Source organism: Calliphora vicina, chromosome 5 (assembly GCF_958450345.1).
Source record: "Calliphora vicina chromosome 5, idCalVici1.1, whole genome shotgun sequence".
Taxonomy (NCBI): domain Eukaryota; kingdom Metazoa; phylum Arthropoda; class Insecta; order Diptera; family Calliphoridae; genus Calliphora; species Calliphora vicina.
Genome location: NC_088784.1, coordinates 96,750,246 through 96,775,477, shown reverse-complemented (window position 1 = coordinate 96,775,477; position 25,232 = coordinate 96,750,246). Strand labels below are relative to the sequence as shown.

Sequence of the window (25,232 nt, the reverse complement as noted above, 5' to 3'; positions counted from 1 at the left end):
TTGTTGTTGTATTTTTGTGTTGTTCTACAACAACAATGACGATGATATTAAACTTACGACACAACCATACAAACGTGTATTTCTATGCAAGTATATAATTGTTTGTGTGGCTGTGTGTAAATATTTATTATAGTTTAATACATACTACTTACACACAGATATGTTGGTACCCTGCAGTTTAATAGCAGCAGCTGCAATTGCCAACTTTTAAAGTTGCATACTTGTACAGTGCATTAGGTACTTCAATAATGAGCAATACAGGTGGTAATATACCATATTTATTGTTCGTATTCCATCGGTTTCGTGTTGTGCGGAAGATAAAGTTCGCCAAGGCCACACAAATAAGTTTGAAGACCACGATTTGGAGGCATTACTCCATAAAGATCATTGCTATACTCAACAAGAGCTTGCAAAATCATTGGGATACTCAATCAGAAATTTCAAAATGTTTGCAAGCAGGAGGATTCATTCAAAAGCAGGGAATTGAAGCTGAGAGACCTTGAACGACGATTTTTGCACTGCATCATTACTTGCGATGAAAAATGGATCCATTACGATTACCCGAAGCGTTAGAGATCGTATGTGAAGCACAGCCAACAAGCCAGATCGGCACCTAATCCAAATATTCATTGGTTAAGGTAATGCTCTATATTTGGTGAGTCCTATATATTATGAGCTGCTAAAATCTGGCCAGACCATTTCAGGGAATCTGTACCGAACGCATCTGATTTGTTTGAAGAGAGCTATATTCGGCTGTTTTTAAAATATTTAAATATTTTGTAGGTAAAAAAATTATTTTTTTTTATTAGCGAAAAAAATGTTATGGGAAAACATTGTTTTTTTAATTATGAAAAAAATATTTTTTGTTGAAAAAAAAATTCGGGGAAAGAAATATTTTTTCCGATTTTGGCCAATTGTAGGTCCGACTTACTTTGGAGTTATATGTGCCGTTGCAAAGGTCTTTGGAATATCTATGTGCCAATTGTAGGTCCGACTTACTTTGGACTTATATAGGCCGTTGCAAAGGTTTTTGAAATATCTATTATTGGATGTTGTTGAAATCAACTTGTATGTTGAAATCAACTTTCCGTAACCCCCAAATAACTTTAAAGCATGATAGATACATCAATATATCAAGAATTCTCCCGGCTCGGTTGCTATCTACAATCGAGAAAATCGGCCCACAAATGGCTGAGATATAAGGAAAAAACCAAGACAACCTCGATTTTTGGCCTATTTTTGATCTATATCTGGATTACTAAGACATTAATATAGACAATATGGATATCTAATGATAGATATTTCAAAGTCCATTGCAACGATGTATATAAATAAGGCTATAATAATTTGGACCAACAATAGGTCAAAATCGGGAAAAATATTTTTTAACCCAAATATTTTTTTTTTTTAAAAATTGTTTTTTCACTAATAAATTATTTTTTTTAATTAAAAAACAATTTCGAAAAAAAATTTTTTTTTTAAATTTTCAAAAACCTAAAAATATTTAAAATTAGTATTTGAGGACCCGCAGAACAAAAGGTACGTTTTTGAAAATTTTAAATTTTTTGGAAATTGAATTTTTGCTGAAAAAATATATTTTTCAATACAAACATTTTTATATTATCTACGCAACTTCGAAGTCACGCGACGGAAACTGAAACAAAAACGATGCAAATCGTAGCACTAACGACGCAACTACGAAGCCATGCAACGCAAGCGAACAAAATTGACGCAACTTCGAAATCACAGTATAATTTTGTGAAGATCGGGTTTTATTTCTTTACAAATTTTAATAAATTGGGATAGATCTGTCATTTTACCTTTACCCCTCCGCTTAAAAACGTTCTGTAAATCGAAACAGAACAGAACAGAGCATACATACATATTTCTTTAATTTCGTCAAAAATTAAAATCACAAGTTTTTCGAAATTAGTAAAAATTAAAATAGAAATGTCCGAATGACTCTAAAAAGTATGTATTTGCCGAATAAGATAAAAATCTAAAGATCCTAGGTCAATTTGTTTGTGATGTCTGATGAAATTCATTATATAAGTACATGTATAGATGGTGCAACTAATGGTCGTTTTGAGTGACTAATGATGAATTGCTTTACTCGGAACTAGTTCCATGTACTGCAGGGAATGTAATGTTGTGAACGGTGATTGTATGTATAAATTAATAAAAACGTAGATATGTATGTTCATTTATATGCATTTGTATATGTATGTATGTGAATATATATTTATATATCTGAGCTAAAATGCATTCTTCTTGCTGCTGCCTACCTCCTCCTCTGCTGCACATGCTTGTTATGTTTTTTTTTTTTGTTCATGTTCATATTGTACAATAAGCAGTAAGAACAGCGACAACACAACTACAGAATCTGAGAAAAAACAACACAGAAAAAGCAGCAATGGCAACAACAACAATAAAACAAGTACAACAACTTGCTACAATAATAAAAACAAGTACACAATTTTACATGTGTACTTGTGTATATTTTTGTAGTAAAGAAAAACAACAGAAACAACCAACAACTACAAAAAAACTTGTATATTTTACCCAGCTACGAATAACTCTCGTTAGTGTAAAACCTAAGAGGGGGAGGAGAATCGGGGGAGGCAAAGATATAAGGCAAAATACATAGGAGATTGAAAGAATAAGAAGAGGTTGGAATGGAGAAATAACAAAAATACAAAATAAAAATAAATACAAAAAAAAAAATAAAACGAAAATAACAAAATTTACGAGAAACAACGGAGCACATTGAACGGTGAAATAAAATAGATACAATTTTATATAAATTTAAGATAGACAAAAAAAATCTATAAAATTTGGACTATTACGAGGATACAAATTTATATAGAGTGAAAAAAGCATAGCCAAGTACAATATAGGTACCAGTTATATTTAGTGTTTTCCTTTTTATATGAAAATTTATGATTTTGAATCATTTACATCTTCGCTCCGGAACGAACCGAGCAATAGCTACCTACAGCTATGTGTCTCAGCCAATAATTACAATTAACTTAATAGTCCATCGAAGAACTTTCTTCGACGAGTTGTACGTTGGTTCTAGACTAGTTCTATAGAACACAAACTAGTTTCGATTTTATATCGTTTTTTGTTTCTCATGAAAACTTATGAAATGTGATGTTACGTTATTTTGCATTTAAGGTGACGTTATACAGATTATATCTATTTGGATCAAGAAAAAATTAATTTCAGGTTGAATAATTTCCATGCAACCAAATTTGTATTATTTTACTTTATTTTTGGTGTTCGTCTTTACTTTTGTGAAAAGATATCGTTCATTTGCGACAAAAGAGGATTAAATTCAAATATTTTTAATTGAATACTTTAGATTTTTGTCATCAGGGATGTCACATCATAATATTACCACCGGCAAACTATGGGATGGAGATCACTCGCTTACAAACATATGTACAGTGGTGGCCACCAATTTAAGACAAATACATGAATTTTTTTCATCAACTGAATTTTAAGTGCGATAGAGCCAAAATAAAAGGACCTCTAAGGGTATGAAACTTATTATTAATGTTTCTAGTTTCTGAAAAATGTTTGGAAAAATCGTTAAAACATATATGGACAAAGATATGTGGAAAAACGTTGACCCAGCGAACATCCGCTGTTAATAACATGATATGACCGAAACCAATGGAATTAAAAATACGAAATTTGGTCCGAATATTTTATAATAATAAAATTATAATGATATAAATGTGAGAAAATATGTTTATTTAGAAAAAAATTTTTTTGGTCAAGTTGTAGAAAAATTTCATGTGTTCATGGAGAATATGTATGAATTGACACAGTCGAATAAAACACACTTGTGTGTTAAAACAGTCCTCATGCATACATATTTGTAGAAATATTTGAAAAAATAATTGACAATTACATGGAATTTAGCAAACAATTTTTGTCTTAAATTCCTGGCCACAACTTGACTGCCTTATTTGTGTACTTGGGGTGCAGTCTCTTCCTTTCGTACGTCTTAGAAAAGGATCTTTCCTCAGTAAATCATTTGGATTCATCCGTAAAGAGAACATTATTCTCTTTCGGTCTCGACCAGTTTAAATGATCTTTGTTCATATACAATACGAGCAAATAGAATTTTTTAAAAAACAATTGGAATTTTCTAAAATACAATTTGAATTTTCTGAAATATAATGGGAAATTTCTAAGATTTATTTGGAAATTTTTTTTAATTTCTACATTTTTCATTTGCGACCCCACAAAGTATATATATATTCTGGATCCTTATAGATAGCGGAGTTGGTTAAGCAATGTCCGTCTGTCGGTCTGTAGGTCTGTCTGTCTGTTGAAGTAAATTTTCTGAAGACCCCAGATATAGACCCCAGACATGCTTTCGAGAAGTTTATTATTAACATCAGAAAAATGGCTAAGAATGAGGAAAAATCCAGGACAACCTCGATTTTTGACCTATATCTGGATTACTCAGTCATTAACATAGACAATATGGATATCTAATGATAGATATTTCAAAGACATTTGCAACGACGTATATAAGACCACAGTAAGTTGGACCTTCAATGGGTCAAAATCGAAAAAAATTTAAAATTATAAAAAAAATTTAAATTTTTTTAAAAAAAAATTTTAAAATAACAATTTTTGTAAAAAATGAAAAAAACTACTTTAGAAAAAAAAAAAAATAAATTTTGTTTACCTAAAAATATTTAAAATTTGTATTTTGAAGTATAATTTGGTGAAGGTTATATAAGCTCTCTTACTTGTTTTATGGGCCAATTTTAGCGAAACTTTTCAAATGTTAAAGTTTAAAAATTTGACCGAAAACCGAATACTGGTATTTAGCGGATTTGTGTTATAATCCGAAACCGAATATTTGAACCGGATTCTAGTAAAAATGCTGACTATTACTTATTTTTTATGAAATATTTCTAAAAAAAGATTATTTTTCCACTTAAGCTACGTTTCCGCATACACCGTAATCGGCACCGAAAACGAAATTCCATACATTTGCACCGAAAAAATGTTCTGAAACGAACTTTATTTCGGTGCAAATGTATGGAATTTCGTTTTCGGTGCCGATTACGGTGTATGTGGAAACGTAGCTTTATTAGTTTTTGATACTAATGAAATAATTGAAACTAATAAAGTAAACTAAATGTAATTAAAAAGCCTTAAACTAAAGATAAAAATTTTACAATAAATGTTTGATTCAAAGAGAGAGACAACATGATTCTGGAATCTCTTTACTGAGATAGTTCACCAGAAAAATTCCGCAGCTATCAATAATTATAGGTTAGTGTTTAGTTTTGCATTGAAATTCCTTCCCAAAATTTTTAATATTTCAATATTTTTTGACCACTGTAGTTACATTACACTCAGAGAAAACAAACAAGATGAAAACATGATATTGAAATGGATAACAAAATACTATACAACAGGCTTTTCAATAAATCTAGTGGGTGGGTGGTGCATGGTTTGCAGCAACTATTATTTTGTTTTTCTTGCTACACTACACTACACGTATTAGTATAAAGCTTATATTTTCTGTGTGTGTTTGTATGAGTGTTTGAGTGGCAGTATTAGTAGTAAGAAATTATTGTAGTGTTGTGTTGTAGTGTGGTATGCCTGAAGCGGAACTAGATAAACCCAAGCAGAGCCCCAATATACTTGTATCTGTACTACGTTCGTATAACTACATACATACGTACGTACATATGTATCTATGTTTCTCTACTTATATCATTCATTAAACTGCGCAGCTAAACAAATTTTTGCAGCAACTACATCACACTTACACTTGCACACATACACAAACACACACATACATACATATCCACAACTATCCTAAGCTTGACTTCAACGTTACTAACGTTTAAAATGTTTAATAGATTGATATATGGGGGAAAAGTGGCACAAATTAAATTTCAGCTTGCTTCGTTCATGTTGTTGTTATTTTTGTATCTCTTATTTTTTTTGTTTTTCTATATATTTATTTTATTATATTTTTTTTCTTCTGCTGCCATCTTTTTCTTAAAATAATTTGTTTTTGTATTAATTTTAAAATAGTTTTTGTGTAGTTTCTTTGTATACAAGCTAAAGAATTAGTTTAGTCGGGTTTTCTAAAATTGTAAAGATATTTTTAAAAAATTCAAAAAAAAAAAAAATATATATTTTTGTTAAGACTGTAAAAAAATTTCAATTTAAATTACAGAAATAGTGTTTAATTTAATGTTTGTTATATAGTGTAAATAAAAATGGATTATCCATAAGATTTAAGATTTCAAATAACTTTCAAAATCCAGCATTCCGTTACATATATGATAATCGAACTATAATGTGAATAATATTGCCAAAGAAATATTGTGTTATATACCGGAAATATTAGAATTCAATAATTCACAAGTTAGTATAATATTTTTAATGATAACTAATTTTTTTAAATGGAAAATAATTACATATTGATTTTTCTTTAATGTACTTACTCGTAATTTGTAAATTTAATAACGTCAGCTAAAATGTAAAACAACATAATTTCATCACAATTTTTAAAGTGATGGGCAAAAAATCACTACAAAACGATAAGTATCTATAATAAAAACTTGACTTCTACTATTTGATATTTAAACATAATAACACGTTGCCCAATTAAAATTTAATTTTTCATTATTATTATGAAGTTATTCATCATTATCAATTAAACATTCGATTTTAGTTATTTTGTTGTTACGTTATTTTGCATTTTATATGACGTTATGTCGATACGAATTATTATCAATCCCGACCGTAAAGTAACTAAATTCAATATGGCAACATCAAAGCCACAGCACACTAAAACAATATCAAAAAATTATCCCCATTTTCATAATCAATTTTTCCAGTTTTTTTTACATTTTTTGGAAAAAAAATTTTCGAATTTATATTTTTAATTTTTTTTTAATTTAAAATTTTTTTTGTTTTTTTAATTTTTTTTGGTGAAAAAAAATCGGGTTAAAAAATATTTTTTCCAGTTTTGACCCAGTGTAGGTCCAACTTACTATGGTGCAAAGGTCTTTGAAATATCGATCATTAGATATCCATATTGTCTATATTAATGACTTAGTAATCCAGATATAGGTCAAAAATCGAGGTTGTCCTGGTTTTTTCCTCATATCTCAGCCATTTGTGGACCGATTTTGATGATTTTAAATAGGAAACTTCGATAGCATGTCTGACAGAATTATTGAAAGTTTGGATCCCGAAGATATCTGGGATCTTCAGAAAATTGATTTCAATTGACAGACATACATGGCCATAAGCACTTTTTCTGTTTTAGATATTGAGGCGAAAAGAAAAATGTCGATACAAAAAATTAATTTTTCAACTTTTGGCTTACATGTTTTCCATGGCCATACAAAATTTAAAGTTCTTCAGAATTTCGAAATTCACTGTAGTGTGGCTTCAAAGTTCATAGTTTTACATAAACACATGGAAAATATTGGGTATTGGGAACGCGGTTTTTGTCTTAAATAACTTATATGCCATTTTGAAGGGTACATATCTGTCATTTATTCTCACTTAATTACATTAGCGGTATTCACTTTTAAGTGCGAATGGTCTAGCATCATTGCAAATGCAAAATTTTACCGTAATCCAATAACAAAATGCACACAAAAACATTTACAATTTTTGTGTGACAAGTATATTTTTGTAAAGTGTTTGTTTTAGAGGCACCACACAATTTTGCATTTGCAATGATGCAATACCATTCGCACTGAACTCCGCTACTATATACTATATAGTGTAAACAACAAAGTTTTTTTTGCTTCGAAAATGTCGATTGCTCAACAAAGCTTATGGTGAATGTGTTCCATCGGTTTCAATGTGCAAGAGATGGTTTCTTCGGTTCAGAAGTGATGATTTTGACACGGAAGACAAAAATCGCCTACGCCAACCAAGAATTGGAGGAATTACTCTATGAAGATTGTTGTCAAACTCAACACGAGCTTGCAAAATTATTGGGAGTTACTCAAGTAGCAATTTCATAACGTGTGCGTGCAGCAGGTGTCATCCAAAAGCGGTGAAATTGGGTATCATACGAATTGAAGCTGAGAGAGCTTGAAATATGATTTTGCATATCCGAAATGATGTTTGAACGGTACAAAAGAAAATAATTTTTGCACCGAATCATTACATGCGAAGAAAAATCGATATATTACGATAACCCGAAGCGTACGTGAAGTCCGACCAACCAGCCGAATCGACACCAAATATCCATAGCGCAAAGGTTATGCTTTTATGAGCTGTTGAAATCTATATGCGGCCAGACACGAAACCTTATATTCAATCATGAATAAAAACTACGGAATTGAAACCATTCCGAACAGGCCTTATATATTTGGTTGCAGATTTGGCCAAACATCGTTCAAGATGATGATGGAATTGAGAAAAAGTCCATTAAATTATTTCGGAAAAAGTTTTGTTTTGTTTCGGATTTTACCAAATATTAATTTCGATTTGACTCTAAAAATAAAAATTTTTTGTGGTAAACTTGTGTTCCTACTACTTTTTTGCGATATTGTAACTCCAAAGTGATAATGATATGTCATCAACAATAATTGCTGTTACATCTTCATTTAAATGTTACACATAGGCTTTCTTGTGATTTTCCTGTGTACAGTATTATTGAAAGGGTCTTAATTTTTTATTTAAAGTATGTATTTTAGTAGTACATTTATGGAACAGGTCTAATTTCCTTATATATGTATGAATTTCTAATATTATTTATTCAAATAATCACTAATAAATTTTAAATTTTCTTCTTTCTTCCAGGTGGATCAAACTCTAACTTGTCTGGAGAAGTTTGATGCAGTATCTCGTTGCGATGCTTTACACTATTTGCTAAGGAATCTCAAATTTAAATATCCCGAGGCGTGTGAACAAGTCATACCTAGTATTTTTCCCCAAACGTCGCTTGCGGACAACAAGAAACAATTGCAATTGTTGCTGGCCACCAAAAAGGAGGAATGTATTAAGAACGAAGATGAAAATGCTTCATCGACTGATTTGAATCAAAATTTCGAAAAAATCCTCTGTAAAGAGGAGTTTATGTGCGTGGATGAAGACGATAATGCCTATGCCGATGATGCTGATAATGAGAATTCATCTTCGCTGAGTAAACGAGTTCGTTACGCAGGCATAAATGTTTCGAGGGGCACAATTAGAACAGCGGCCGGATCTACGTCTGTAGTACAGCAGACGGTTGGTGATCCATTGGACTTGATACCCTCATCGGTTATACACGCCCGACGTCTTGGAAGAATAGCAACAGCCGATGCTGATGGTGATGAAAGTAATAGCTTAGATGCGCTAGGACCAGAAAATTCGCTAAAACGATCACGTAGACGTGCTTTTGGTCATAATTCAGCAGGTCGTAGTTCTTTTGGCAAATTAAATCTTCAGTCATCACGCTTGTTGTTGGGTGAAAAACTTCAACGTGTTTCTCATTTAGGAGAAGGTTACGTCTTTCATGCGGACACCGAGTTTACGGTACGTTTTCATTATAGTTCACACGATCTGAGTATACGTGTGTACAAAGAACAATTTCGTTTATATTTGAAATCGGCTTTGAGACGTCACGACAAAGAATTCTTAAAAGAATTTCAACGTGAGTTCGTTTTTAACGGACGTCTGTTGGGCACAACACCGCCCAAACATGTTTTGGAAAAGCTGAGAGCCGAACGTTTGGAAGAATGGCAGCAGCAAAAGATACGTAAACAGCAACAGTTGCAGGAGCAAAAATTACAATTGCAACAACAACAGCAGCAACATCATCAAATGATGTTAATGCAACAGAGAAGACGTATGATGGCCGGTTCATTGCATAACACAATGTCAGCGTCTGGCAATGCCTATGATTCCGAAATGGAATTCGAATTAGAAACTGAATCTCAATTGTCCTCAGCATCGCAAGAGATTATGAAATTTGAAGAAGTTCTTGATGAGGGTGTGGGACCCGGACGTCTGATTGATGGTCTTGTTATGGAACCCGAAATGGATGATGTAATCGGTGGTGGCAGTGGTGCTAGTGTGAGTGGAGGTAGCGGTAGTAGTAATAGTTCGGGTGGCAATGGTCTAGATACCTTGCCCAATGATTTAGCCACCAACGACAGCTCGTCAACATTTGCTGGCAATAGTTCTGCCGGGGCAGTAGGAGGACCAACATTTAAAAATCATTTAGCGCAACAACAGCATGGGTAAGTTTTCAAAAAACAGATAATGTGTAATAGCTTGTTTCCAATAAGCTAATTTTGCTTTATTGGGTGTATGGCATAAAAATGCGGGTTTTTCTATAAATGGCGTATCTTTTAAACGCGGTTTTTGTTTTTAATAACTTATAAGTCATTTTGCAGGGCAGATATCCATCATTTGCTTCGAAAATGTTGAATTTTGTGCCAACAAAGCTTTGCTTTACTTTTTAATTTGAAAAAAAGTGTCGCTGAAGCAAACCGATTGCTCACCAAAGCTTATAGTGAATGTGTTCATCGTAGAGTATCCAAAACCGAAAATCGGTCAACCGGTTTTTTCATCTTTGTAAACTAGACCGGTTTCGGTTTTCTTTAAGGTTTTTTGAAAAACCCGTTTTAGTAAGACGGTTAACCGGTTTTAATAAAATATATTTTCAAAAGCTCATTTAAACATATTTTTGGAAAACTTTGCTACCATTTTGAAAAACATTGGTTGATTATATAGAAAATTGTAGCATTTGACAATATTTCGTAAAATATATAAATTAATTTAAAAATGTTAAATTATCGTATTTTTCATATTGAATACAAATTTAATATAAACCGTCAACCGGTTTTTCTGAAGACAAAAACCGAAACCGGATAATCGATTTTTTTAAAAGATAAAAATCAAAACCGTTTTTTTCAAAAACACTCCTTTTCGGTTAAACCGGAAACCGGGTTTTTGGACACTCTAGTTCATCGGTTCAGAAGTGGTGATTTTGAAATAAAAGACAAAGATCGCACAGTCCAGGCCTTTTATAATTAGTAAAATCTTTAGGAAATGAAAAATGTCTTTTTTGAGATATCCTTAGTTCAAGGACATTTTATTCGTTCGATATCTTGTGTTCACAAGAAGTGGAATTGTAAGAAAATATATTGAATCTAGGGTACATAAATATAAAAAATACATTTCTCAAATAGTGAAAAACCCATCGAAACTGAGGAAATTTATTTATTTATATGTATTTCTAAAACTCAAAATTTTTTTATTTCTTAATAGACCTAACAACGCGCTTATGATGAATGGTCTTACACCATCGATGGCAAACAATATTATTCCTAATAACATCAATCAACAACAACAGCAACAGGATGTAAATCCACAACAATTACAGGCTACAGCCCAAGGTAATAGCCTACCGAATATGGCTTCCAAGGAGCATCAACAACATCCACAACATCAGCTACACTATCACCCACAAATTATTTCGAATCAACAATTGCAACAACCCCATAATCATAAGGTGGGTTTGTTAAGTGATAAACAACAACCTCATCATGTAAATAGTCTAATGAATAATATGGGACAACCGCCTATACAACAACAACAGCCACACTTCCAACATCAGGCTCAACAGCAACAACGTTTTATGATGCAACAGCAGCAGCAGCAACCACAGCAAAATCACTACAATTCCCATATGCAGCCACAAAATCATCCATTAGCCATGATCGGAGGCATGATGGAAACGGCCAACCAACAACATCAGCAGCAAATGCAAGTACAACGTATGCAACTTAATGCTTCCAATAACATGATTAATAGCATCGATAATATACTGGGTGGTGCAGCAACAACACAAAATAAACTGACACCTCCTCCTCCGTCTCACGCTAACACGGAAAATTTGCAATATATGCAGCAACAGCAATTGCCTCCTCATATGCAAAACTTGCCACCTCAGCAGCAGCAACATATTTTAATGCAACAACAGCAGCAAACCCTCTTAAGCGGTGCAAATCTTACACCCTCAACTACGCCAACATCTAGCATGGGCTTAATGCCAAATGCATCTACTACTCCTACTGGCAACTCTTCGGCAAACGCCTCCTTCGAACATGATGATGAAGGCCTGTCCCATGATGAAGACGATGAAGATCATGAAAACGATACAAATGACGGCATGGAACCCAAGCAACAGCTAATAGATGGTGGAAGTAGTAGCAGCACCTCGTTACAGGCACCATCCGGTGCCGGAAATGCCAGTGCGCCTGGAACGAAAAAGGAGAAGCCCAGTTATAATTGTCTACTGTGTCCCAAGTCATATCGTAAACGAAAATCACTACTGGATCATTATAAAATACATCCGGGCTATTGTCATGATTGTGGCAAACCTAATGGTACCTCATTGGAGGTATGTTTTATATACAAATTTAATGAATTTCAAATTTTAAAACTAAATATTTTTTTTTTCAAATTAAATTACAGGAAATTATCCATCACAATCGGACAGTACATGCTAAGGAATTTCCATTTGTTTGCGAAACGTGTGGTGAATCCTATTCACGGCGTCAACAATTTCATGCCCATGTTGAATCTCACAACAAGAAGGAATTCAAAAGTGAGTTTGTGTCAAGAATCGTTACCGATGTTTAACATGAAATCAATAGTAAATTTCAAAATCACAACAATAACTAACTACCTCACCAATCCACAATATCCCATCCCATACATTTAGTTTATTCTATAACATTTTTTCACATTTACATATCGTCACCTAAAATACAAAATTACATAACTTCACTTCAAAAAATGTTCAAATGATTAACAAAAAAACAATGTAATATGGAAAAGTATCTCTGATATGTAATTAATTTTGCCTATTAAATCTTTAATTTTTAATTTATTCATCATTATTTATCAAGTATTAAATTTTGGTGTGTATTTTGTTACGTTGTTTTGCATTTTAAGTGACGATATATATTATTATTAAATTATTGAATGAATTTTATACTTAATTGATGTGTATATTTATTTATATGTAGACATTGTTTCTGTATCTCTAGCATATTCCTGTATTGAGTGTGGCCAAAAGTTCCCCCACAAGAAACTACATCAACAACATTTGGATGATACTGGTCACAAGGCTGATGGTGCTATTTGTGAAGTCTGTGGTGATGAGTTCCCATCCAAGAATGCCTTGTATCAGCATATCATACGTGTTCACAAAAAGGACAACTTTTTCGAGTGTCACATTTGCCAGAATCGCTTTACCCTAAAGGCGAATTTGGAACGACACGTACAATTGCACACAGAAATTAAGCGAACATATGTTTGTGATTTATGCGGTTCTTCCTATTTTACATATCCAGCTTTAAAAGACCATTACAGTAATGCTCATACAGATGCTTCGGAATGCAAGTGCACGTTGTGTGGCAAACGTTTTGGTTCGGTAAAATCACTGCAACGTCATTTGCCATCGCATTCGGAGGAAAGGCCACACTGTTGTTGTTATTGTGATCAGGTAATTGTATTTTTTTTATTATAAATTTCATATTTCATAACACTGCATTACTTTTAGACATTCAAATGGAAAACACATCTTGTTCGTCACAAACAAACGGTACATGGCAATCAACCGTCGCCTAAAAAAGTTAAACGCTTCTCAAAAGAAGGAGATGGTAAGTTTTTAAACTAAAATTGAATAATTTTTATATAGATTCTTAATTAACCAACCATTCATTTATTTATTATCAGAATTAGTCCCAGTAGCTGATGAGCCTGGACCACCGCCAGCAAAAGTTGCTAAAAAATCGAATGCTAGTAAACCAAAACAGCAAGCGAATCCAACGCCACCAATCCAGCAGCAGCAACAGCAAAAAATGGGTGCTATAGCTACACCACCACCACTATCAACTACGCCGGGAACTTCTTCATCATCACAACAAGATCCCTTCAATGCTGCCATTATATCGAACAATAGTTCACAGTCTTCAACAGCCTCTACATCACAGCACTCACTGCAGTCAAGTGAATCCCAACCGAATTCCATGTACAGTCAAAATTTCAGTGCTGAAAAGTTGTTGGGACAACATACTCAACAACAGCAGCAACCACAACAACAACAACAGATTCTAACTGCACATAATGCACAACCGCAGTCACACCCGCTTCCACAGCAGCAGCAACAGCAGCAAAGACCAACACCACCTCCCCATTCTCATCCCCCACAACAACAACAGCAGCCACCACAACAACAACCACCACCACCACCACAACAACAGCAACCACAAGCGCATCATCGTCACACACCCAATAGTCATACACCCGATAATAATTTGCCACGTATCAACAGTTTCGGTGGTGGGGGACCCTCTCAGCCTGAGACACAATTTCATTTTGAGCAAAGTGCCGCTGGCGGCCAAACTTCTAATATAACAAATCCAGGTGCTTATCCACAACATCAAATTATCAATCAGTATCAGCAGCAACATCTTCAGCAACAGCAATTGCAACAAGCTGCTCAGCAGCAACATATGCGTAGTCATACTCCACAAAGTCCACATCATCATGTGCAGCATCAACAACATTTTCCATCACCGCATCAGCAACACATGCAAAGTGCTGCTCAGCATCAACAGCAACTACATCACCATCAGCAAATGATGCATCAACAGCAATTGCAACAGCAGCAACAACAGCAACAACACCAGCAACAACAGCCCCATCAGAGGCAACACAATCAACAACGTTCGCCACATCCACATCAGACACCAGCGCAACAATTGCAACAGCAGCACCAACAACCCATGCATTCGCCACAGCATGTACGTTTGCAATCACCAGCTCCCCAATCTCACACCCCCCAACCTCATACACCGCAACCACAACAACCAACCACACCACAGCAACAGCAGCAACAACCTCAACAACAGCAACCACCCTCAGTTGCTGCAAATCATCAACAGCAATATACAACAGATGCTTGGGGTAATATTAATTTTGTTGGACATCCCTCAAATGCCAGTAGTCATCAACAGCAGCAACAACAGCAACAGCAACAAAATAATACAACCAATTTGCCAGGTGATAAAGATAATCCCAACAAATTCTATATAGTTGATTCTTCGGAGTTTCTGGGTCTTCCAATGAATGTCGCTGGCGGCAATACACCAGGTGTGTCAGAAACCAACAATCAGTTATCTAATGCTCAGCAACAACAACAACAGCAGCAGCAGCAACAACAAACACCAATGGTTGCTAATAAACCTCCACAACAACAGCAGCAGCAACAACAACAGGAGCCAAATATTGGCGGTGACCTAATGAGTTTTCAGGTAATAAAATTTATAAAAGCATATGAAGTTTGTTTAAAACTTTACAATGTGCTACAAAGTACATTAGGAACTGTTTGGCATCAATCCAAGTTTTCCAAAATTGTTATAAAAATAAAACAAAGTTCAAGTTTAAATTAGACGAAGATCTCTTTTTATTGTAAATAAATATTACCTCGTAGAAGGAATATATTGCGTTTTTTAGTAAGATGCACGTAGTGCTTATGTCGAATACCATTTGACAAGTGTTTTTTAATGCTAAAATAACAAGCATAATTTGGTGGCAAACAATATTTAAGGACCCGTTAACGGTTTACTCGCTAGAATCTAGTAAAATACTTCCAGCAAAGTTGCATAAAAAAGGAAGCAACAATAGATTCTAACGTTGTTAAAAATAGTATATAGGATGCAACCTAAACAGGAACATTAAAGTGTTCGATACCAATTTATTAAATTCCTCTTTGCCGAACACGAATCATTTGAAGTGAACAAAATTAATTTAATGTAAGCAAAAAATGGGTCACATCCCTGCACTTTTGCACAGTTTTGAAGGATTTTATCATAAAAAATATTTCAAAATTCAAAAAGAAGTCACTTTAATTGGATTTTTTTTTTTAACATTTTACACATATAATTAATTTTTTATTTTGTTTTTATAATTTATTTTTCCGAATAGAACATGTGGCCACAAACAAATCAGCCGAATAATCAAATGGCCTACAATGCAAATGGTGCCCAACAGCAACAACAGCAGCAGCAGCAACAACAACAGCAGCCTCAAACACAACAACAAGGTGCTGCGCAACAACCTACAGCCGCTGCGGCAAGTGTTACGGCCGCAGATCCTCACAATTACAACAATATTGGCAGTATTTTAACGAATCTCATTGATAATAATCCGAATCCAATGGAATATAACTTCGAATTAATGCAACAGCAACAACAACAGGGATCTGGTGGCAGTGGCTCTTCAACACCAGTTAGTGCCCAACAACCACAACAACAATCTCAACAAACACCACTTGGTGTTCAACATCACCAACAGCAGCAGCAGCAACAACACCAACCTTCAGCCGCAGCTGCGGCCGCATATGGTTTACAACCCACACCTGGAGCTAGTGGCCTAATACGTCATGGCGGTGTTTATGGAGCTCCTTCTTCTCTATACGATCCTCACCATCATCCGGCTCATCATCCTTCCAGTTTGGCCGAAATGAGTGAACAACAAAAGAACAGTTTTCAACCCTACCATCCTCATGCGGGACTACAGCCACATGCTCATGCCTTAGGTGGCCATCCATTAGCCCCTACCGCTCATCATCCGTTGGCGGCTGCTTCTCATCTTTTACCCCCACCTCCACCACATGCCGGACATCATGTATACGATCGAGGTGGTTATCCTGTGTTGGGCGGCGGAGTTGATGAAGCTAAAGCCGTTCTACCTCCTATAAGCGATTACATGCATCACATGCAGCAGCAACATGTCCAACAGCCCGATTTATTGTACTACCCTGTGAAAAACGACTGACATTTCAAATAGGTCATGCCACCTGGTGGGGCTGGAAATAATCAGGGTGCGTCGTCGACGAGAGGTCAAGTCTATCATCATGGGCTGCCACCGCCTCCTACCTCTCATCATCATCAGCATCATCCTCATCATCAGTATGCTGGGCAGACAGCGGCGCATCAGTTTTCATATCATCACCCACACCACTTGCAACAGCAGTATCAAAGGGGAAAGACGGCGTCTGCCGCCAATACACACCATCCACATCCAGCACATCCCCATCCACCTCACCATGGTCATGGCCACACACCACACACACAGTCTGAGCTCTTGCACTGGTGGCCACCACCATCATCCGCACCAGTACCTCCCTCAATGACTATATCACAAGCAGCTGCAGCATCAGCATCTTCATCAACATCGGCCGCATCAGCCGCTTCACAATCATCTTCAGCATCTGCAACGACAACAACTACAAAAACAAAGAGAGGCGATGTTTTATTTTAAATTGATTGTAAGTTTATTACATTATTATTTTCTCTTCCGTTTAATTTTTCTCTGTATTTAAAAATTAGTTTAATTTAGCTTTAAGCGCAAAAAAGGACGACTACGCAAAGAAGGACAAAAAAAGAAACCCTAAAAAGATATTTTCTTTGTTTCTGTGGCGAAACAAGTATAAAATGTATAATAGGAAAATATCTTCGAGGTTTCAAACATATTTATTATATCTGTTATAAGAGAAATTAATTACATGAAACTATTTGAATGAAATTGATTAGTTAATATGTTTTTAAGAAAAACTCTTGGGCTAGTGAACTAAAATAGTGGTTTATTAAACTGAAAGTTTTTGTAATACGTTTATATCCAATTAAAACAAAATTGTTCATCCTTGCTGGATGATTACTTTATTAATCCGTTTTTTAAATTGTTTAAATACTCTAGAACGTCAAAAATTGATTTTAGCTGACTTTGCTAATATAGCAAATAATAATGCTGTATTTTTTTTAAACTAAAATATTTGTTTTAAATTGTTCTTCGTCATTTAAAAAACAAATGCTTAAAATTTAAGTTTCATATTTTGGATCAAAAAATTAAATGTTGAAAATAAAAAAAAAATGATTGTAAATGAGGTTTTAAAATTCTAACGGTTGTATCTATTATGAGCTAGCGTATGGGCTGAATTGAAATTGTCGTATTTCGAAAAAATTTGATTTTAGGTCATACATTTTTTCTAATATTTAATTTTAGATTGCTTCTTTGGATTGCTAATTTACGATTATGAGATTTTAATGCAAAGATGTCTTGGACAATTTTGACACTTACAAAAGGGTTAAAAATATCCTAGAAATTTTAAAATACATAATCGTAAATTAGCAATAGGAAGGGAAGCAATCTGAAATTAATTATTAGAAAATTTGGACAAGAAATTTTTTTAAGAAATAATTTTAACAAATTTGTGATTTCAAATCGGTCTCCACGTTATTATAATCAAAAAATTATTTATTTTTTTAAAAATTTGTTTAAATTTTGTTTTTGAAAATTTGAATTTTATATCCGATTTTGCGTAAATTAGCAATACAAGGAAGAAATAGAAAATTTGCCAAGAAATATTTTTAAAGAAATAATTTTGCTCATATTTTCAGCATTGGATTTTTAAATGACGAAAAACTATTTTAGACCTTAGGAGCATTATAGACCATCGAGATACATATGTATCTGTATTTTTGATTTTTTGCTCTCAACTTCGGGGCAGGTAATTAATTTTAGAATTTCTTGTTAAATAAATATTTTATTGTTAAATTTCCTGTACGCCAAAGTTAGAGAAAAAATCAAAAATTCTTATATTAGAGCATTCCGGTTGGACAACGTTTTGTTTTAATACGATCGATTAAACGATCAAACAGAAAATATGTTGAATAGAAAAATTAAACTCAATAAATAATTATGAATACGAAAAATGCCTCAGATTTTAAGATCTTTTTTACTAATATTGATAAATTTCTTAGATTTTGACACATTTTTTCAAAAAGAAATATAGTAAGTCTTCCATTCTGACTTTTATATGCGAAATTAGGATTTGCTTTGTACATACGAACAAAATAAAAAATGTATAACTCCCAGACTCCCTAACAAAAACCATCAACTGCTTGTGGCGGAATATTACAAATGCAAAATTTTATAGTAATCTAAAATCAATATCGGAGTTCCGTATTAATTGTGAATTGTGTAGCCCCATTGCAAATCCAAAATGTTGATATTTAATTGCTGTATAATTTTGCATTTGCAATAGAACATGACTGTTCGCATTTAATACTAAACTCCGTTATTATACAAACAAATAGGTAAATAATTTTGCATTTTGTGTTTGGCAATTTCTTCATATTATTTCAATAAATTATTCCAACAAAATTTCATATTATTCTTCATAATTTCACTTGAATAGTTTCATATATATTTTTTTCTTATAGCAAATATGCACGCACGTATGAACATAAAATATCCTTTACAAATATACATAATAAATTTCAAACCACATGATATACAGACAAAAAACAAAAAACTTGAATATAATATAAATTCATTAAACAAAAATTACTACTACTGCAACTACTACTACGTACTATACAACTACTTTTATTATGCATAATGCTTTAGATGTTTAAGTGAAATAAAATTAGTAATTATAATTAAAATAGAAGGAAAAAACTACAACAAAAAAAATAAAAAATAAAATAATTTAAGTTTAAGTGTAACACAGTAATGGTAAAAAGTTATTATACAAAAAAATATTGTTTATTATAATAATATAATTAATATTGTTTATTATGTATAATGTTTTCTTTATTACGTTCAAAGAATAATTCAAATAATTTTATTTATATTAAACAAAACAAAAGATTTTGATTCGATAGTATATGCTATTTGAAATTGTTTTATTTCTTTTCATAAATTTAAAAAATTTATAAATATTAATGAACAAATTTTATTGTAGATTATAGTGCTTTATACATATATATATATATTTTCTTTGAAGAAATAAACATATACCCATACACACATTAAGCCAGTTTTTTTTTATAAAAATATATATATAAATATATTTTAATAATGTTTATTTAATTAAACTTATCATCATTATACTTCAAGTAAACAAAATAAATAAATAAAGAATACCATTCACAACATGATTAATAAAACAAAAAATAATTAATAAATAAAAATAATAAACTACAATAAATAAAATCATCCTTAACACTAAGCAATAAGTAGGTTTATATTTATGTATAAAAACAAAAAACAAAAACAAATATATAGTATATTTTATTATGGTTTAAAATAAGTTATTAAAATTTAAATATTATTATTTAAAAAAAAGAAAAACAAAATCTCTTAAATAAGAAGTTGTAAAAACATTAATATTTGTTTTAAAAACACACACTTATACATTTTTAAACAAATACATAAATACATTATTTTAGTACAAGAGGTTTTTAATTAATATACTTCCTTCTTAAAGCCCGCCCATCTTTCCTTAAGTAACATTCTCTCCTACTTTCCCCTTCTTCAATCCCCCTTCCAAATCTTTTTGTTATAATTTAGTTAAAAACCGTAAACCATTCTTAATCTTTTTATCTCTTTCCCACTCCATACTATATGTATACTCGTATTCACTGAAAAAATTAACAATTATTTTATGTTTTCTTGTGAATTTTTTTTTATAGATTGTTTTTATTATTTAAGATTTTTTTTTTTATTTATAAAAAAAAAACATTTTACAGATTTTAAATTTATTAATAATGAATTATAATATAAAAAAAACACAAACATATACGTTAAACTTATAAAAAAAAACAAATTATATCTTAATATACATATATAAAAATAATGGATATAAAACATTTTAATAAACAAAAAACAAAATTAAGCCCTAAAACTGTAATTAAAAATATGAAGAAAAACGTTTGTATATTAAATAAAAAAGAAAAATTATAAAAAAAATAAAATTAAAGGTGTTTTTATTGAAATATTGATCTGTACATAAAAACCATGTTATAAAAATTAAAATTTATATCATACTAGTTGACCGCCCCGGCTTCGCCCGGTAGCATTTACTAATATTAGTTCGTCAAGTTTCTCCAACCCTGCCTGTTCTTATTTATTTGCAAATAAAATATCTAAATTTGTACTGCATACTTTAGGGGCTTTTTTATTACAGTTGACTGGACTCAAAAAAGCCGGTTTTAGCCGTAATTTTTTTTTCTTTACAAACCATCTTCTGAAAATTTTGAATCGAATAAAAAAAATCAGCCAAATCGCTCCAGCCGTTCTCACGCGATGACATTACATACATGGAACATTTAATTTTTATATATATAGATAGATTAATTATAAATGTTGATGATTTATAAATCCATTAGTGCTGCGTTTGTTCTCCAGCTTCCGAAATTTGCTTTAGTGTTTACACTCTCCTACTAAAGACATGATTTTTGTCTGGAAGTAGTTTTGGTGTGTATTTTATTTTTTTAATTATTTATATAATAATCAGAGTCTAATTTTCCATTTTTTTGAAATCATGGAGAATAGTCTAAATAATAATTAAATTTTATTAAAATGTCCCTAATGTAACCCTTAAATTGAAAGATTTACTTTCAAATAATAGACTCTTGGGAGCATATGGCTTCCACAAAGCAACGCAATCTTACACGATTTGTTGCATTTGTTTTCGCGTCTTCCGATGTAAGATTACAGAGTCCTAGTTCTTGGAGTATAGTGCTGCTCCATGTACGATGTTGCCATAATATCCATTCTATTTTGGGTTGGATGGGTTGTTTGGAGAGTGGTGAAGCCACTTAATTTTTAAACCTCGAAAACCATATCGAAAATTGTTGTTCATCTGCCAGGGATCGTACCAAAGGTGCTTGGTTTTGTAGGCAAGCACATTAACCATTATACCACGGCACCAAAGCATAGTTTAAGATAAATATTGAAAATATTTTTTCTTTTTTTAAATTTTTAGAAAAATTTTCCGGAAAAAGAAAATTTTTTGATTAAAAAAAATTTGTTGAAGAAAAAAAATTCTGATAAAATTAAATTTTGTTCATGCAAAAAATCTTGGTAGTCGCGGTTTTTTGCTTATATCTAGCCGTTTGTGATCCGATTTCCCCGATTTTAAATAGAACCCGAACCAGACTATACCACATATACATAGATGTGACAATCATGTTTGTAAATTATTTGGTTGTTCCGGAAAGTTGATTTCAACAGAAGAAGGACATGGCTATATCGTCTCCGCTATCTATAACACTGGGTCTACTAGGAAATGTTTAACATTAACACTAACAAGATGTTAGTATTAGGTATAGACTCATCATGATAGCGTTTTTTTCAATGTTTTAACGCTGTTGTTAAACCATGTGTTTTAGCAACTCTTTTATAACATCTTGTTTTAAGAGCATCTATTGTAGACACGGTGTAAAAATACATAAAATATACATACATATATATACTTCATATGGGAAAATTAGAATCAAGAATGGGAAAATTGGAAACGGAATGACGAACTTATACATATATGAGGAAAATTTTGGACAATTTGATTAAAAATATTATTCTTTGCCGTTACTTAGGCATGGTATGACTGTTAAAGTTTCCCCCGTCTACACGCGTAATTTTTATTTCTTAACATTAGAAATAACGTCGGCAGAATAACGGAACTTTATTTGCAACTTCATGTTCAAGGGGTAGAGAACAAAAATTGTCCAGAATTTTAAAAATAAAATAAATTAAACTAAAATAGAATTTCGCAAATACTGTAAAAGTTCAAATGAATAAATGTTAAATAATAATAAAAACAAACACTTAATTATTTTAAAGGGCATTACTAATCAAATCTTCCAAATATAATATTACAAGTTTTTACAAATTGTCGGATATTTAAGTGCGTGATTCAACAATTTTATTCGTGAGCGTGCTTTACCGTGATCCAAAACCACTCACGCGATCATCTCTATTTAACGGTACTTTTAGTAAATTGGTGCTCATTCATATATTTGGCGTCAGTAATAAAAGTGAAGAAGTGCATAAAACATGTGTTTAATATAAAACAAATTTTAGTGTTGTAATAAAAGTGAATTTAAAACTAAAATAAAACAAACAGTTGTATTTGAAAATAATATTTATATAAAAAGCATTAAAATTTTAGCTATTGCTAATGAAAAGACAAAACCCGTCTGTAATAAAAGTGAAGAAGTGCATTAAAAATGTGTTTAATACCTACAAAATAAATTTTAATGTTGTAATAAAAGTGAAGTTAAAACTAAAATAAAACGAATTTTGTTTGTATTTGAAAATAATATTTATTTAAAAAGCTTTAAAATTAAAAACCAAAAAAAGAAAAAACTACAACAAATAAATGAAAGGCTCTTGATGATGATATACTACTAGTAAGTTGAATAACAATTTATCCCAATATATGTATGTATATTACAAATCTACAATTAACTACTAACACCTCCCAACAAATTGACCAAACGATTTTTATAACGTTTTGATATATCCTGTTCAATTTGTCCTTGTAACTTATTTGTTTGGGCCACCAACTCATCTAGTACGGGAATTAAAGCCAAGCGCTGTTCTGTCAATTCAGCAGCACGATCTTTAAGCACTTGTTTGGTGGTGCGTATTTTTTCCACAGCCTTTAACATTTGCTTCAATTTTGAAGCCAATAAATCGGCATATTTAGGCGAGTGTTTCAATTGGAATAGGTGGCCTGTATGCTCACTGCTTATTTCCCTAAGAATGATTTCGACTTGGTTAATCATTTTACGTATAGATTCTTCATCGTGCGTGGAAATAGACTCCATCAATGAGAACATAATGTTGCTTGAGGCGGAATTCACTTGACGTAGTTCATAGAGACGCATACGTAAAAATGCTTCTAATTCGTATAGTTCATCAGTGAACCTTTCACGGTAGTAGGGAGAATCGAGTAGGGTATAAGCTTGATCTCCTGTCGCTATGCCCCCATCCATACCAGCATCTTCGACCACAATACCATACTCTTCAATGGGTATACCAAAATTTACTTCGACTGCTTCGGCCGGTGTACTTTCGATGCCCCAATCAATGTCACCACCTTCACCCCCATCGCCAAAATCAATGCCTCCAGCACCACTATCAAGATTTAAATCACTAAAATCAATCATTTCACCCGAAATAGTCGATGAAGCTCCACCATTGTCATCACCGAAATCAATTTCGTTATCTTCAGCTGCTTTAGTCGAATGTTCTTCGCTTAAATTGAGCTTAATCTCTGGTTCTTCCACAGATAAAGGTGCTTCTTTGTGTATATACTGATATACAGTGGTATTACCGAATTCAATTAAATGTCTGGTAATAGGAAGACATTGTTGTTTATTTTGTCCAGTGGTCGTGGAATACAAATCAACGGCTTCTTCAAGAGAGCCAATATTTTTAATCGATTTAGCATACAATTCTGGTAAACCTGCCAAAACTTGGATGAATTCTTCCCTTAAATTATCGCCTTTGACACCAAGTTGCTGCAATAAAGTGGCGTGTTCCGCTAAAAGTTGAGCCTCTGGCTTATTAAGATCCTGACTGCGTTTTAACGATTCATCGCTTTGTTGTTCCAACTTGGTCATTTGTTTGCGCACACTTGGCACTTCATAGTTGACATTGCGTACATATAACTGAGCTGTTTCGGCCAGATAAACATTATCTTTTTCGTACAGACGTATAATTTCTTGCCAATCTTTCATACGTTGGCTGCCATAGCTTCCAAATATGCTTTTTGTATCTTTTTCGGTTTGTTTTAAAATGTCCACTATTTCCTTGCAGTGATAATAATTGATATCTGTAAATTTGAATGATTTAATATTTAATTTATTTATAATATAAAAATTTGATTTTACTTGATCCTTTCAACAATTTCATAAGGTCATCATTTGATGGCATGTCCTGCAATGCATTTGTTATTTTGGATCGTATATCCTTTTGAGCAGATTGTATATTTTTGGGCACAATACGTCTGCTGATAAGCCAATCCTGAAGCTTCAGGGTATGGATGTCAATGGGTATATCTGATTCCTATATTTATAAATAAATGTTAATGTTTTAAAATAATTTTATTTGCATTATTTCGTACTTACATTCATTTTTATAAAATTTTCTGTCCACGCAAACAAAAATACAAAATATTATTAATGCTTCTTCTCGTTATTGTTTAATTATCATGAAGTGATAACACATATGGTTGTCAAAATGAATCAGGGTGCGAAAAAATTGTATATTATTGCCGTGCATCGAATCTCAAAAAGTATTTTGGTATTCAAAATCATATGTAACTGAAAAATCGTTTTTGCACAGAGCATAAC

General features: G+C 32.4%; 3 protein-coding genes across 4 annotated transcripts in view; 2 read left to right on the top strand and 1 right to left on the bottom strand.

Annotated features, from left to right (window-relative positions):
• LOC135961024 (uncharacterized) overlaps positions 1-16,860 on the top strand; it is a 38,715-nt gene extending 21,855 nt beyond the window's left edge. The window contains exons 3-9 of one of the 2 annotated variants that reach the window (XM_065512483.1): positions 8,821-10,244; positions 11,278-12,412; positions 12,487-12,619; positions 13,044-13,522; positions 13,580-13,679; positions 13,756-15,335; positions 16,009-16,860. In XM_065512483.1, the coding sequence (XP_065368555.1) occupies positions 8,821-10,244; positions 11,278-12,412; positions 12,487-12,619; positions 13,044-13,522; positions 13,580-13,679; positions 13,756-15,335; positions 16,009-16,860 (5,703 nt within the window). The remainder of the gene's footprint in view (positions 1-8,820; positions 10,245-11,277; positions 12,413-12,486; positions 12,620-13,043; positions 13,523-13,579; positions 13,680-13,755; positions 15,336-16,008) is intronic. The other variant, XM_065512484.1, reaches the window with a different exon arrangement.
• Positions 16,861-16,875: 15 nt separating this feature from the next.
• On the top strand, positions 16,876-19,913 carry LOC135961025 (uncharacterized histidine-rich protein DDB_G0274557-like). Its single transcript, XM_065512485.1, has one exon. The coding sequence runs from the start codon at positions 16,876-16,878 to the stop codon at positions 17,344-17,346; it is 471 nt and encodes a 156-aa protein (XP_065368557.1). The 3' UTR covers positions 17,347-19,913.
• Positions 19,914-23,170: 3,257 nt separating this feature from the next.
• On the bottom strand, positions 23,171-25,080 carry LOC135960122 (CDK5RAP3-like protein). Its single transcript, XM_065511345.1, has 3 exons — positions 25,008-25,080; positions 24,771-24,945; positions 23,171-24,712 (listed from the first exon to the last, which is right to left on the bottom strand). The coding sequence occupies exons 1-3, from the start codon at positions 25,011-25,013 to the stop codon at positions 23,337-23,339; spliced, it is 1,557 nt and encodes a 518-aa protein (XP_065367417.1). The 5' UTR covers positions 25,014-25,080; the 3' UTR covers positions 23,171-23,336.
• Positions 25,081-25,232: the final 152 nt, after the last annotated feature.